Source organism: Anthonomus grandis, chromosome 12 (genome assembly GCF_022605725.1).
Source record: "Anthonomus grandis grandis chromosome 12, icAntGran1.3, whole genome shotgun sequence".
In the NCBI taxonomy this organism is placed as follows: Eukaryota; Metazoa; Arthropoda; class Insecta; order Coleoptera; family Curculionidae; genus Anthonomus; species Anthonomus grandis.
This window is the reverse complement of record NC_065557.1, coordinates 603,898-620,751: the sequence shown is the minus strand read 5'-3', so window position 1 is coordinate 620,751 and position 16,854 is coordinate 603,898. Positions and strand designations below refer to the sequence as shown.

Genomic DNA, 16,854 nt, shown 5'->3' with positions numbered 1-16,854 from the left:
ACTATTTTAAATTAAACAACATCATACGAATTATGGTAAATATTCTCCTACTAATAGGTTTGACATGCTGGGAAACGAGTCTAATTGTCGTTATCATATAATTGATAAGGATTTTTCTGAGTTTAAGCGATGTTTGACTGACTTTATTGAAAATCGATAACTATACAAATATATTATACCGGGTGGTGCATCCGGCGATGCAGCGGAACATAGGAAAACCCATGTAAATTTTAGGGGGTCAATTATTAGCTTCCCTGTACATTTTATAGAAAAAACTTTTTGAAAGAGACCAATCTGGCAAACCCTTGTGCAAAATTTCAAAAAATTTTAAATAGGCGAATCTTGAATTATTCAATTAAATGTAATTGCAAAATTAGCAAATTTTCGATTTAGGTAAAACCAGCCACCAGCAAACAATTTGTTATACCCAAGTACCCAAATTAGGACACCCTGTACAAAGATTGAAATGTTTTTTAATTCGATTATTGCAATTTATTGGTTATATCGTCTATAGAATCACGAGATTTATTAATTTTTTATTTATTTTCATCAGTATGTTGTTCAGAAATTGGACAAATTTTGTTTAATCAACTTAAGGAATATTGTTTATTATTTTTTTATTGCTATGCTCAGATTATTAATTTTTGTTGCAGTTTATTTCGTTAACGGGGACATCCCGTATATAAATAAATTTAATACAAGTACACGCGACTTTTGACCAAATCTGCGTTTTTTTCGTACAATAAATCAACTAAAAGTCTGGATCGAGATAAAGTCTCACCTCCGAATTTTCTCTTCGGACACGTCGTGCACCCGATACTTGTGTTCGATGTAGTGACGGGCGGGACACGCGGGATCCTCGATCACCTCGAAGGGGGGCGGCGAGGGCGGCCGGTCGCCGCCTACCTCCTCGTCCCCGATCGAAAAGGCGCTCGCGAATCTCCGCTGGTTCTCTTTGAGGAGGCACGTGCACGGCGGTTCCGGGTCCGGCACGTCCAAAACGGACCGGTCGACGGGCGGCAGCAGGGCGAGAGCCTCCTCCTCGCTTAGGGACCTAAAAAATTCATCGATTATTTCAATTTACATTCGTCCCGTGTGTTATTAACTGGGCAAACGTTATTAAATAAATAATAAATATGACTTTTATTAACTAGTTATATAGACGGTGTTATATACAAAATTCGGTGCAAATATTTTAAAAGTGTATTGTTAGAGGTAAAATAAGACTTTTTTCCTATTTATTTACCTATTATTTAAACAAATATTTTTAAATCTAGATACCCTAAATATCTTTCAGACTACTTAAGCTTAAGATCTACACAGCCACAGTCTGAGAAAGATCATAAGATTTCAAGTACTACTGCATAGAACTGAAGGTGAACTCATTTGCTTATCAGGGTGTATTTTTGTTATGCTCTGAACTTTTTATAACTTAATAAGGTCCTCTTCATTTTTCGCTTTCAAAAAGAAATACAAGGCTTTTCTGTTGGATTCATATGTTTGTATGTATATATTGTAATATTAATTTATGAATTTAGCATTAAGTAGTATTGTATTGAAACTACTCACTAATACTGTATTTTTCAGAAAGAACATATTATGTGAATGTCACCTTTTATATAATACTTTTTTCTTTCTTTTCACGTTTTATTCACTTTTATGTAATACTTTGTTGTTGCATCATAAACGTTTATTTATTTATTTATTATTATCGTTCCCTTACTTTGCTCCCGTAAATAGTTGGTCCTCCGTTCCACCGCCGCGCTCAGTCTCTTGGCTCTCCTTACCACCACCAGCAGACTCCGTATCGTCGACCACGATTTCCTCCTCGTCCTCCTCATCCTCTTCTTCTTCCTCCTCCTCCTCCAACTCGTTCTGCTCGCCGCGTTTCTCTCTTTTCAGTCGGTCCAGGAGGCTCTTGTCGTTGATCACGGACCCACTCTCGATTACCCGCTCGTTTTTTGTAGCACCTAAATTTAGTTTACCTGAAAACAATCAAAAAATTAAATAACTGACTGAGTTGATTGAGAAACGTGCAGCATTTGGAATATGGCTCTTTTTACGCTTATCCATTATATATAAGCTTAACGACAATAAAGCTTTTTATAATGTTATACAAGGTGTCCCGTGTCGTTATATTCAAATTTTGAGAGTGTAAAATAATCTTTTATTTTTTTATTTATTTATTTATTTATTTTACGGGATCAACCCCATTACAACAGTAAATTAAATACAAAATCAATTGAACCTAACCATACTTAACAGTAAAATACTATTAAGCAGTAATAAAGCCTACTTATAAATGTAAAATACCGACAATAGTTTTATAACTTAAATCAATATAACAGAATTCTAAAAATACTAAAAACATACCCTACTAAAGTATAATATTCAGTATTGTACTAAAAAAAAAAAAAATTAAACAATTTCTCTTATTTGACTCTTAAATCTAGATAAGGAAATTACAATAAAAATATATTTGATTGATAAAAGCACCATTATTGTTTATATTATTAATAGGACTATAGACTGTTGAAAAAAACTGGGCAAAACCTTCAGCTATTTGTTCACAGCCAACGAACTCATTATCATTATAATACATTAAATTAGGAAGTTTATTAATTGATCTTTTATTGTTTATGTTATACCAAAAACTTTTAGGGTTAGTGTAGAGTAGTTGGTCTAAGTTTGAAATATAATTAGCATAACAAATATCAGTCAAAGTTTTACATCTAGCCCTAATGTTTGAAAAAGTAATATAATCTGCCACATTATGACTGACCCTGTAGCATTTGAGTGCAATTTTCTTTTGCCTAACTAAATATCTTAATTCAGCTGCAAACCAACTAGGAAACTTTGAAGTTTTGTATCTCTTTAGGGGAACAAAAAGTGCTATAGCCATATCCAGTATATGATAAAAATGTGAGACTGCTATATTAATGTCTGCTGAGCTTAAAACCAAGTCCCAATTAATTCCACATAAGTAATTATTAATACCAATATAATCACCCATTTTAAAATCATAATAAAACTCTACATAGTTTAAATTCGACTGAGTTTCACAACTAAAATCAATTTCAAAATTATACCCTTTGTGATTTAATGACCCCTCAAAAAGACAATCAACTGCTTCCATAACAGCAAGAGTTTGCTTGCTTGAAAAAATTAGATCTAAATAAACAAGCCTATCATTTGGAATTGTAATATTCTGATAAAAACTCAAACAAGCATAATGCTGACCTAAAATTAGACCCGCCGAGTTTAAAGGACAAGTCACCACCACACCATTGTCGTCATTCCCTCAACTTGAATCAGGTACATTAAAATCAGCAAAAATATAAAAATCACAGCTTGAATATTCTTGCCTGAGAATGTCAACAGTATGGCAGTGACTTTCATATAAGTTAATTGCAGAATTTGGGGGAATATAAACTCCCCCAATTATAAAGCTAATACTACCAATTCTACATAATATATATAATTGTTCGACTGAATCATACACCAACGTAAGCTTCCTTGAATCAATAACATCCCTGATATATATCAAAATTCCTCCTCCGCGACTTTTGCTGCTAGAAGAAGGTGGACGATCACATCTGAACAGACTAAATGACTTTACAGACAGTTCAGCATCAGAGTAGTCATCAGAGAGCCAACTCTCAACAAATATCAAAATATCATAGTGCGAGCATAAAACAACTTTAATTAATTCATTAATTTTAGTTCTTAGGCCACCAACATTATAGCAAAATACTTGCAATGGGGCTAATTTACGTTTTTTCTATTGTTTCTAACATTGTTTTAGGTAGAATTTAGTATGTATGGCACATTATTTCTATATTTAATTATTAAATTCTCCTCTCCTTTTTCTTTTCTTCTGTTTAGCTCTGCAACCACCTTCCTGATGTATTCTCTTTGCATCACTGTTAAGTCATTCTTTAATTTGTATGCATGTAAATTTGACTTCTTATTTCCCATTATTAGTATGTCCCGTGCAATCTTACAGTCAGAGAATACCACTTTAAGTGGTCTCGACTTGTTTCCTCTTTTCTCACCCAATTTAATCACCTTGAGAACTTTCTCGACTGCTTGTTCTTTATTAATTACCCCCAGCAGTTCAGTTATTTTCTGCTGGTCCTCCTGTATCCTATCTTGAATTCTATCGGAGCTTGATTCTGGCAAGTTATAGATAATAATATTGTTAGCCCGAACAGTTCTATCATTGACTTCAGTTAAAAAGGTATCCATGTTAGAGTTATCTGAAGATGGATTTGACTGTTGGCTAGTTATCGATGTTTTCATTGCAGTAATTTCGGATTTTAAATCCTCAAAAGAGCTCTTGAATGCAGATTTTATGCCTTTGATATCATCACATATGGCCTTCATACCCTCCATAAAGCCTTTTAAGTCCTGCACTTGTTGCTCCAACGATGCCACTCTTGCCTCTACCTCGAACAGGCTTTTGAGTTTGGGAGCACAGTCTCTGCAAATGTATGGGATAGATCGACTAACAGCTGCAATAGCGCGAACTTCGCCAGATCCAATATTGGCACATTTCTTGCATTTTATTACTTTGCACCAGTCGCAGGGAAATCCAAAGACCTCCTCAGGGGTTTTTTGTGGATCTTTGAAAGTGCAAATCTGGTCACAATTAGAGCACCTCCCAGACATTTTTCGATAAATCGGCCGCAAGAATAAACCATAAAACCTTCGGCACGTTTTTTACAGGTTAGGTAATATTTACCAAAAAAATATCCACAAACTCATACAACTAGCACTAAGGAGACAAACTATGTACTCCATACACGCAAAACTAGTTAATATTCTGGCTAATTACTCAAAAAAATCGAATTTTAATTGGACTAAAAATAAAAACAAACTTTGAGGTTAGGTCCTCCCCTCCTCCCTGGGTACTCTTCTTCTTAAGTTTTAATAAAAGAAACGCAATCCTTGTTGAATGCAGAATAATTAAATTTGCCTTTATATTTGAAACTTGCGCATAGACAAAATCTATCACGAAACCCCATAAATAAAAATTTAGGGGATTGTGATCGGGTGAGATCGGTGGCCAGAACAGAATGTTCGTTCAGTAAAATGAACATTCTCCAAAAGTCATTGCAGTTCGTCCATAAGAAAATTAAGGTAACTGCTCGCGTTCAACCTTGCACTAAGCACAACAAAACCAATCAACAAGGCATCGTTTAGGGGCAGCCCAATGGTTAATAAAAAAGTCATGTTCAAAATTACATGGATGTACAGTTTTTGAATTTTACGATTGCCACCTATGCAGGTTTCTCAGATTTGTAATGCCTTCTGAATGAGGCTTCATCTGTCCAGTAGACTGTTCTATGGAAATCAATATTAATACGGGAGTGTTTTAATATCCAAGTATAATAAAATAAAATATGTGTCCAACGAAATTGTCCATATACAAGTTTTCAAAATGGCATTTGGTCAATTTTTTGAGTTATGAACTTTGTGTCGAATAAATAGAAAAAAAAATCTATATTTTCAAATATTTTTTTTTCAAGGCATTGTGATCTGACTTAACCGAATCTTGTACGTTACGGTAATGATACGGATGTAAGCTTTTATGTTTTAGAATTGTACAAAAATCTCATCCATTATTCTCCGAGAGACCAACATACAAAATTGATGAAAACAAAGAAAAACACAAAGTCACAACATATAATCACAGTCCAAGAAATAGTTCATCTTTTCTCAAAGAGACCGGCTAACATTAAATAGTAATGAAAATAAACTCCAAGTCTCAAATTTATTAAATTAAAGTCAGAGGATTACACGTGTTTCGCCCATACTCAGGCATCATCAGATCCACAGAACAAGAAAGAAGCAGAGAACAACACTACATGATACAAGTCAAGGGTAGAAATTAAGTTTAAATTAGTAAAATCGGACGGAGACTGTAGTCCAGTTAAACAGCATCTAGTACTTGTCGATCCAAATCTGCTGGCAAGTTCACTCCCAGATTGAAAAGATAATCACGCAGATCGGATTCCCGAAATTGTCTCTGTACTTCCAAAAATGTTCTGTAATGAGGAATGCGTCTATTTGATATTCGATAACTGCTTGACGAGCACTTGTTAATCATAAAATAGTTTCGTTTGTATTTTGTGATCTTCTAAAAAATTTTTTATTTATTTTATGAATCTATTTTTAGTAATATCTTCAAATAACATTCATGGGCGGGTAACTTAGAAATAAATAAAAAAATGGATATACAAGTTTTACGCTTATTTAACTCGCAATGAAGTGTACTTTACGCCCCCAAAATTTGAAAATAACGATACGGGACACATTTCAAGAATATTGGGATTTTAAACTTGGGGTCGCAATAGGATAATATGATGTATAAACCGTGTAAGTATCACTCACTTTTTTGAGAATTCTTATTCCTAGAGTTGGCGTTCAGTTTCCGATCGATCATCGAGACCCTCTCGGTCAACTTGGCCGCCTTCTCCTCCAAATCCTCGAAGGAGGGTCGGGTGATGCCGGCGGCGGCGCTCAGGGCGGCCACCGTGTTCTTATTCTGGATGCCCGCCAATATTTCCTGGGTGGTCTTCACCTTCGAACCGCCCCGCGAGGCGGACACCGCCAGTTTATTCGTGAAACTGGTCTCCGCCTCGTCCAAGAGACTCCTGTGGTTCTTCGAACCTACAAATATCAAATCAAATCATAATAATCATTTATTAAATTACGAGACAGTTTTACCACTAACCGAAACTCTATTTTATTTTTACTCTCGACACATGTTTCTCTAACGATTCAATGAAGAGTCAATAGGTATGACGATAAGATTATTGATAAGCTGATTAGAAGACATAGGTTTAAAGTTAATCTTAAAAACTCTATCATATTTCAAAAAGATGAAAATAAGTAAACTTTCGTTGCAATCCTATCTTGGCAAGAGGGTTTTCAAAGACTTAGGTCTAAGAAGGTTCAGCCAAGGTATGAAATCTTTTAGGAAACCCAAAAGATAAATTAAAGATTAATGAAAAGTCCTGAATCTATGAGAATAATTGCCACGATTGTGATAAAAAGTACATAGGACAAACCAGAAGGTCAATTAATGTCAGATTTAAAGAACTCATAAGTAGCTCATGTGAAATATGGAAGAGTTAAGTCAAGTGTGGCTGAACATGTTTTAAATACTGGTCACTTTGTAGGGATAGACAACTTAACATTACTTAAACCAGTTAATAACAATTAGATGCAAACGAAACTTTAGGAATATTCAAAAATCAAAAAAACATTCTTAACAGGGATAAAGGTCCAATCCCTTATAGTCAATTATATAGTTTAGTTAGATTACAAAATAATGATTTATTTATTGTTTTTTTTGTTCCCGATAACGGTATGTTCTGTATTTGATGATGGCTGTTTACACAGCCGAAATACATTTAACTAAATGACCTACATGCATTTTTTCTTGGAGATAAAGCCTTCCCCATTTTGTAATCTATATATACACATTCTCCTACAAAATATGGACTTCTATTCAACTAGTTTAGTTAGTGTTTTAAGATTTGTTTGGCCATGTTTCATCGCCTTTTTCGCTCTATTAGTTACATCATTAGTATATAAGAGTTTCGGTTAGTGGTAAAACTGTCTCGTAATTTGAGTATCACACCAAAGGTTCCAACCATAGGACTATAATCGTTTATCACAAAAGTTGCGCAATTCAATCCTTAATTAAATACAGTTTCAACCATTTTAAAATTCCGAATAGTTTCGGAGAAATCCGCAAAAAAAACGAAATTTGGCAAAATTTACTTTTTACCAGCTCTATTTTAACAGATACCAAAAAAACCGAAAGCACTTTTTCGTTGCCACTTTTTGTGCTTCACAATTTAACGTATAAATAGTTTAAATCCGACGTTTCGTCTCTGAGTTATCATCATCAACTTTTGTTTTCTATGTCGACCGAAAAAAAAACCTAAACCTTGTGTATGAAAGCCTATTTAATGACAATTACAACGATGTATCACACATAATGAGTACAGGCTTCACAAACAAATTATAGAAGCAAATATAAATCAAGATCCAAGTTCCTTTTGGCAGTTTATATGCTCCAAATCTAAAACAGGTGGAATACCTGGAGAAATGAACTTCAATGACTGTACCTTTAATACTCGAAAAATTTAAAATAACGAATCATTTCAAACCAAGTATTTCGTCACTGACAAAACAACTGTCACCAACCTTTGTATACTGTCTGAATATGCCTCACAAGCAACATCAAGCAAAGCTCAGTTAGATGTAATCTATACAGATTGTGAGAAGGCGTTCGACCGGGTTGATCATATTGTGCTGGTTGCGCTGGGTATATCATATTCAGTTTTTTGTCTTATCTGCGAAATTGGATCCTAATGGTAAAGATTGGCAAAAGCACTTCAAGAAGATATAGGGCTACCTCAGGTGTACCGCAAGGTACCATCTAAGTGTTCTATTATTCAAAGTTTTTCACGGAAAGTAAATATTATTGAGTATGATTAGAAAATTGATGGGCTCATCCTGGAGCGTAAGAGTAAAATTAGGGATTAGAAATTCAATACACATTATATAGAAATGGTCAATAATGCTTATAAATCTTTGGGGTTTGTGATTACAAATAGCAGGACGTTTGAGCTAGAAACTATTGTTAAACTTTATAATGCCCTGGTTAGACCACCCCTGTTAGATAGACTCTATGTTAGAAAAAATAATGCTTATCCATGTGTGGTCTCATACAGAAGCATGCTGACCAGCTTTCAATTTACAAGCTTATTGGACAAAAGAAACAAACAGGCTGTGATTTTTATACACTCTGTTCTAAACAATAAAAAATATAATAAAAGTACATATGTTTTAATGTTCCTAAGATTAATTTGAGAATTCTAGATTACAATTTATTGAAAATCGACCTATAAGTAGCGCTATAGTGAGCCCTTCATCCATAAATAGAATGCTACTGATATGTAACCACATGCTTAAAAAGAATCACATAGATGTTTTTAATATAGCTCAACCACAATTGCAAACTACTCTTGCTGATGTTTATTAGGCCTTAGGTGGAAAGTCTATTGTGTTTATTTTATTTCTTGTTTCCTCAGATGTAAATTTGTATGTGTTTCTTTTTTCCATGTTGTTTTCTAGTTTAGTTACTGAATTATTTATGTTTTTATGCCGTTACTTGTAATTACTAGTTCACTGGTGTTTGTAATGTGTGCCAAATAAACAAACAATATTTAAAAAAGTTTTATGGTCAAAAAGTCACATTATTTTATGAAAATTTGTTGTTTGTGTGATATTAGACCATGAAGAAGCATTCAAAAAACATGTAGCGCTTACCCATATTAAAAAAAAAATCTAGGATTAACTAACTAGCTAACTAAATCATTTTGACATTTGCTCGAATTGCATTGAATGCGTATTTAAATCATGCTGACTTGTACGGGAACTAGATTCACTCATTAGCCTATAAAGTGACCCTTAATATGAAAATAAGATAAACCTTTTTTTCTGCCTCGTTTCTTTGGTATTTGATCGGACGAGAGGTCGTCCGAGACGGTTTTGTCCGGGAAGCTGGAGTTCGAGTCGGAATTGACCACGATCACGTCACCGCCCTCGCGTTTCGGTTCCAAGTTCTGTAAGGCGGACGAGGAGTTGACGTCTTGGAAGCAGGAATTCGAACTGTCCGAGATGTCCAGGTCTGTTACGCCACCGTTCAGTCTCGACCTAAGAGTTATTATTGATTCATAACTTTGATCATCCGTAATTATTATTACAGATTATGCTACTAGGTAGAAAAATGTCATAAAAGTTCATAAAATGGCCAAAATTTCGTTACCGGAGTCATGGGACCACATTTTGAATATGCGGTTTCATGAACTCCCTAAAATACTCAAGAGTTTATATTACTTGTTGGAATATAGCAACATATCATATTGACTGTATTATTTTTGTTATGGAGTGTTAAATTGGGTGTTAGGCTAGAACATTATTTTGTATTTGAATTTCTTGTTTTGTAATGGGGTTGATCTAAATAAAGAATAAAGTTTTAAATCCTTTACCATGTTTCCTTATTTTGTTTTATAGGGTTATTTGGGGTAAATGTAAACGCCCCAAAAAATATAGAAATAAATATATTACGATTTGAAAAACCTCGCGAAATAGACGACGCCATTTCCCCACTCTTCATATCCGGTCGGCTCGTGATGATAGGTTAACGTGTTTCTGCATTTTCAGGCCAATCTTGTCACGGTGTATTTATCCATGCTTGTAAGTTTGGTAGTGTGGTGAAGTTTTTTCTTGTAAATGCTTATGTTTTGAGGTAAGTACTTTGCAAGGAGCAATAAGGGTTAGGCTTAGTTTAAAGTTATGTTTTAAAAATAAATGAGTGAACAATAATGTTTGTTTACATTTTAATGTAGGTGTTTACATTTACCCCAAGGTTTTGTGCTCATGGGGGAAATGAAAACAAGCTTTTGGGGTAAATGTAAACAATCTTTGGAAATTAATTTCACTATTAAAACAAGTTTAAACATTCATTAATAACCTATTTTTAAGAAGGAAGAAACCAATAGCAACAGTCGTTCTTTTAATTATTGACTTTGATTAGTTCTGTTTGTTTTTGTTGATAAAATGAAAATAATTTCTCATTTTTACTAATCAGGTAGTGTTATTGCGAATTTCGGATATTTATGGTAACATAATTTAATATATGTTTTTTTTTGCAGCACTTACCATGCCACGGAATTATGTTATAAAACCAGGTGGACGGTCATATTCCTCAGAAGACCTTGCACACGCTGTTGATGATGTTACGAGTATCAACAAAAATAAGAGCTACTGCCAAGCCGAAATATATTACAGAGTGCCAAAAGCTGTTATTTATAATCGAATATCAGGAAGAAAAACTTCGATGAACGTTACTGGACCAGGTCGTACACAAGTTTTATCACCAGAAATCGAAAATGAAATTGCAAAATGTTTATTGAGAAGGGCAAAAATGGGTCTATCCTGTGATAAGGCCGAAATGCGGAAATTGGTTGGAGAATATGTAATGCTCAACTAAGCAGGAACGTGTTTACATTTACCCCGTCAGGTCTGGGGTAATTGTAAACACGACATATGTTAACAAATTATTTTTTTTCCTAAAACACGTGTATATTAATATAAAAACACTTATAGCCCCCTTCAAGAGGAGGGTTTAGCTTATTTATATTCTAATTTTTGAGTTAAAAAGACGTCATTTAAACTCAAAAACTTACCTCAAATTTTAAAAGTGAGAAAACCGTTTCCAATTACCCCAATTGACCCTAAATATTTCCACTATTTTCTCTTTTTTACAGCTTTGTTAACAACTTTTAGGTTTATAACAATAAAGCGATTTTTGAATTTGATTTTGATCGAACAAATTATGGTTTCAAATTGCTTTTTGGATCTGCTTGCTAGAAATTACAATTAACTTCAATTTATTTTCCTCATCAATTGGAACGTTTAAAAGACTTCTAAATTCATAGTTATGTCTAACTGTAGGCTTAATGTTTGCTTCTTTTTAAAGCTTAGGATACCTATTTGTACCATTTGGAGTGAAGAACTTCGTAGAGTATATTAATAATAAATAAATTAGAATACCAACAAGAAACTTACCTTTTCGGGTTGACCGAATCCGGCGCCCCCGCACCGTCCGCCCCTCCGATCGGCCTCTTTTTGCCCTGTTTCACCTGATTCAGGTTGACGTCCGCTCCCAACGTCAACGTCGGACTCACCACCGGGACCAGATCCGCCCCCGGCGGCAACTTGGGACTCACCCGCGTTCTCGCCGTTTGACTAGGACTCGCCACCTTCGGCTGCGGACTCGCCATTTTCGCGTGAGGACTGACGAGCCTCTTTTGCAGCTGCGGACTGACTAGCGTTTGGATCGAGGGGGCCGCGAGGCGACTCTGCAGGGCGGGACTGACCATCTTCGGAATCGGTACCGGCGGACTGACCTGTTAAAGGTTAAATTGATAGAAGTTCAATTGATTTGAGATTTAAGAACGTTAACGGTACTTTTTTCGGTGGTCCGGGACTGATGCGGGGTTTGATGCTCTGCTGGCCCTGTAAAGGGGGGCTGAGCTCCGTGCTGGGGGCCCGGCTCGGTTGGGTGCTTTGCTTCAGTTGACCGTTGGTCTCCGGTAGCACCATGCTGCGCCATTTTTTTAGTAACTCTTTGGCGGTACGCGACAGCTCCTGGTCTGTCGTTCTTCGTCTTAGTTCGTTCACATATTTACCCAGTCTGGTGGTCTAGACGAGAAATTAGTGTTTAACTTATTTTTAAAAACCGATTTGCTTTGTGAACGAATGCCTGTACCGAGATTGCACATTGCTCGGTAAGAGAGATAATTTTAAATAATAATAATAATAATAATAATAATAATAATATTCTTTATTTAGCACTTGGCTAATACATTCAATTTGCTAAATTTAGTAGTATAAAAAATAAGTAAAACCTATAGTAATACATAAACTGTACATCACATAACGCTATTTCTAAATAAATGTTTTTTAACATTCTTCTTAAATAACCTTAAATTACTTGCGTTCTTGATTTCTAATGGAAGAGAGTTAAAAGCTTGCAACCCTTCAAAAAACAATGATTTTTGCAATAAAGTTGATCTAACTCTTGATATATGATAATCATTTCTTGACCTTATATTATATTGTTGAAAGTTGGATCTTTTCTCTAAAAAATGTTGCAGATATGATGGCATAAATCCATGCTCTATTTTATAAATTAAAATTAAATTTGCCTTAAGAATATTTTGCTTCACAGGAAGCCATTTTAATATTTGAAGCATCTGATTGATAGGTGTATATTTATTACCGTTAAGAATAATTCGCATTACTTTATTTTGTTGAAGTTGTAACTGATTTATATATTCCTGAGAGCATGATATAAGTAACGAGGAACAGTAATTAAAGTGCGGCAAAATAATTGTATTGTATACTAACAAGCGTAGAAATACCACAACATTCGCATATTCCTTGTGCAATAGACCCTTGTCGAATGTGACAACAATTAGGGACCTTGGAGTCATATTCGACTCATCTCTTACATTTAGCTTTCATATATCTGAGATAGTAACAAAAGCCCTTAAAATAATAGGTTTTGTCAAGAGATGCACAAGAGATTTTACAAATACCCCTGCTATCCGCATGCTCTACTGTACACTGATCAGACCTTTGTTGGAGTATGCCTCCTCAGTCTGGAGTCCTCATTATGCCTGCTATATTCACAGGTTGGAACAGGTGCAACGGAGAATGCTGAAATACCTGGCATTTAAATCCAAAATTGATCCTGTTGACAACTACCATTATGATTACAGGGTTCTGTATGAGCTGTTTTGTCTTCCTCCTCTTGTTGTTCGTCGGGAACAACGGGATTTAAAAAATTTGTATAACCTTCTGACTGCTTCTGTAGATTCACCAGACCTGCTATATTCAATAGGTCTAGCAATACCTACGAGAAATACAAGGTCAAACAGCCTTTTCTACCAACCTTTCTGTAGAACAAACATCAAGTACAATAGCTTTATTGCTAGATCAGCCAGGCTTGCAAATAATAGTACATCTCTGAACATAGATTTCAATATAAGTCCAAGGCGCTTTGCTAAGTTTGTTGAGGATTTTCATGTGTGACTTTGTATATTGTTGTGGGGTTTTTGCTATTCTGTTTAATTGTGTGTACATACTATTCATACTTCATACTATTGTGTGCTGGTTTAAACCAATTTTGGAGGTGATAATTGGGTTCAAGGGAGTGAAAACTGAATTTAATTAATTTTATTGTGTTCTTTTGTTGTATATTTTTTAAGTTCTCCTGTTGCCATTATTTATTAATCCTGTTTTATTCTATGACTGTGATAGTGATGGGTTGTGAATATCAAATGATAATTATATAAAATAATACTAAGTATAAATTGTTTGAGGTTATAAATTATTGTTATTGTAAATTATGCTATTTCTGTAAAAATGGGTAATGCCCGTAAATAAATAAATAAATAAAATAAAACATTTTAGTCCATTGAGACAAGCAATTAGAAATTCTCCTAAAAAATCCAACTTTCTTGGCAATCTTTTTGGAAATATAATTTACATGACCATGGAAATTTAATTGTTGATCTAAGAGTACTCCTAAATATTTTATTTCACTGACAAATTGAATTTTTGACTTATTAATTTCAATATTTAAACCTTGATCTAAAAATTTTTTACAATTTGCTTTAGTACCTATTAGCATACACTTTGTTTTTGATTCGTTTAGTTTTAATTTATTTTTACAAAGCCATTGATACAAAATATTCAATTCTGAATTTAAAATATTTGTAGCTTCCTTGTAATTTTTACCTGACACACAAATTACTGTATCATCTGCAAATAAATTTACGAAAGAGTTTTGTAAAACAGTATAGATATCTTTCATATATATAAATGATCTGGATCAGTAAATTATTGGATAGCCTCCTAGTCTTGGGAATAGTAATGTCTTTATTTCAAATTCAAACAGATACAATAACACTAATGCCTTAACTGTAACGTAGTCCAGCTTAAGAGCTACTTTACTGAACCATCAGAATTCTTTAGAGAAAGAAATTTACAAAATTGCACACCAAATTATTCTAAGTACTAAACACACATTTAATCAGATGAGAGCTACCATCTCCTACCTTAATGGTTTAGATTTGAATGTTCCGAAGTGTTATTCAATAACTTTTGGAAGAATTCGCAATCTTACATTGTTTGATTATTTAAAAAGGGCAACGGAAGTTAGGGATCTCGGAGTAAATTTCGATTCTAAGTTGACATTTTTGTCTCATGCTGTAAAGTTAGTTCAGAAAGCGTAGGATTTATAACTAGATGCAGTCAAGACTTCTCATGCTCTGTCTATAAAGTTCTGAACTGTTCATTAGTCCGTTCTGGTTTGGAGTATGCTAATCCCGTATGGTCTCCCGTATTTTATAAATGGCATATTGGAAATATTGAGAAAGTCCAAAATAAATTCTTAAGAAATTGTTCTTTTAAACTTAAGGTTCCGTTAGTTAATGGTCATACTGATTACAAGTCGGTCATGTCAGTTCTCTCTTTGGACTCACTTGCGTCACGGCCTAATAATTCAGACTTGTGTTTTATTTTTAAATTAATATCTGGCATGACTGACTGTGATTATCTTTTAAATAGGGTGAATTTGAAACTCTTCTATGTAGATTTTGATAGTAGTTCTTATGGACAGCATAATCCTATAACTAGGATGCAACGTTCTTTCGATAGGTATAGTCTTGACTTGCACATTTCTTTTAGCAGTTTTAGGAATTCTCTTAAATTAATCAGTGACTCGTTACTTCAACAGGTTTCTTTAAATTAATTTGTAACTTTGATTGATTTATGTCTTACTATTATCTAGCTTAAGTTGTATTATTATTAGTATCTTTTGTGTTATTTTATTTTTGTAAAATTGGTGGATACCGTTAAATAAATAAATAAATCTCATTCGTATTAAAGCACTTAACGTTAACCTTAAATTGAACTACACCAACATTCTACAGAGTGTCCAAAAAGTCTGGAGAAATACTATTAACAGGTAAACAAATTAGCTGGTTAAAGAACGCTAATTATTTTTTCGCATGTTTTCGGATTACTGAAAAATACCGAGGGTGTGTCAAGAAGACTGGGCAACTGTCAACTTTATTATTTTAAATAGAACACCTCATTTATTTTATTAATGCATTTTTGGATTTCATGCATAACTCCCTATATCAATCTTGAACTTCTATCTTGTACAAGAATTGAAAAATATATATTTTTTTAAATTACTTAACTCTCTGTAATTTTTGGTGTCACAGGTGGCAGCTGGGACACTTTGACTTTGATCAATAGATTTGATGGCTTTTCGCTAAGTTCAATATTGTGTGGCTCAATGGCTCAATTAAATGAAAGAGAAAAAATTACATTAATAAGGTTAAGGGGTTATGATGGAGATCATGTTACGTGAAACTGGCAGCATTAAAGAAAGGATTACATCTGGTCGGCCGAAATCCTACATAAATGATGAAAGACGTTTAAAAGTTTTACAATATGTTTCGTTAATAATTTTAGTTAATTCATCAATAAATAAATCAAGTAATGAACTAGCTAGATGAGCCCCTGTGGGACACCAAAGTCAACTGAAATTTCTTTTGAGAGGATGTTTTTTATCTTTACAATTTGTGTTCTATTGCTCAAATAATGCAAAGTGCCATGAACCCCAAATGAATGCAATTTATTAATATGAAGATTGTGTTGAAACCTGTTAAATGCCATTGCAAAATTTGTATAGACAAGCACCAGACAAGGATCAAGGATTCAAGATAAAACAACAAGTTGGTATCCACTAGTAGAGTGACCCTTAATAAAACCAGGTTGAACAGTTGATAGGGCATACTATATACAATATAGGTCAGATTTTTTTTAAAACAATTATGCCACTATGGACATCTTTGAAAGTAAACTGTACTTTTTAATAGTATTCATATTTACTAGACTCTATACAAGGAACTTCGTTATAAGTGAAAAATTAAATATAATTAAAGGATGATATTTATCACTGGCCAGTTATCACATAATGTAACCACAATATCAGAGTCATCAGTGAAAACAAGATCCAGCAAAGATCCAAATGTTATTTTTATTGTATTTCAATGTACCTATTTTCCTTCATATATATTGGTGTCTGTAATTAGCCCTCGGGATGTTCGTACTATAAATAAATCTCTTAGTCAGAAATATTTCATAAACTTTTTGAAACATTTCTTCACGTTCTTTCTTCTTTTT

At 33.9% G+C, this 16,854-nt stretch overlaps 1 protein-coding gene across 2 annotated transcripts in view; it reads right to left on the bottom strand.

The window, feature by feature from the left end:
* LOC126742718 (mediator of RNA polymerase II transcription subunit 26-like) overlaps positions 1-16,854 on the bottom strand; it is a 39,358-nt gene that overhangs the window by 11,160 nt on the left and 11,344 nt on the right. For both annotated transcript variants that reach the window (XM_050449503.1, XM_050449502.1), the window contains exons 3-8: positions 12,058-12,291; positions 11,656-11,996; positions 9,515-9,738; positions 6,397-6,675; positions 1,724-1,985; positions 782-1,054 (exon numbers count right to left, since the gene is read on the bottom strand). In XM_050449503.1, the coding sequence (XP_050305460.1) occupies positions 782-1,054; positions 1,724-1,985; positions 6,397-6,675; positions 9,515-9,738; positions 11,656-11,996; positions 12,058-12,291 (1,613 nt within the window). The remainder of the gene's footprint in view (positions 1-781; positions 1,055-1,723; positions 1,986-6,396; positions 6,676-9,514; positions 9,739-11,655; positions 11,997-12,057; positions 12,292-16,854) is intronic.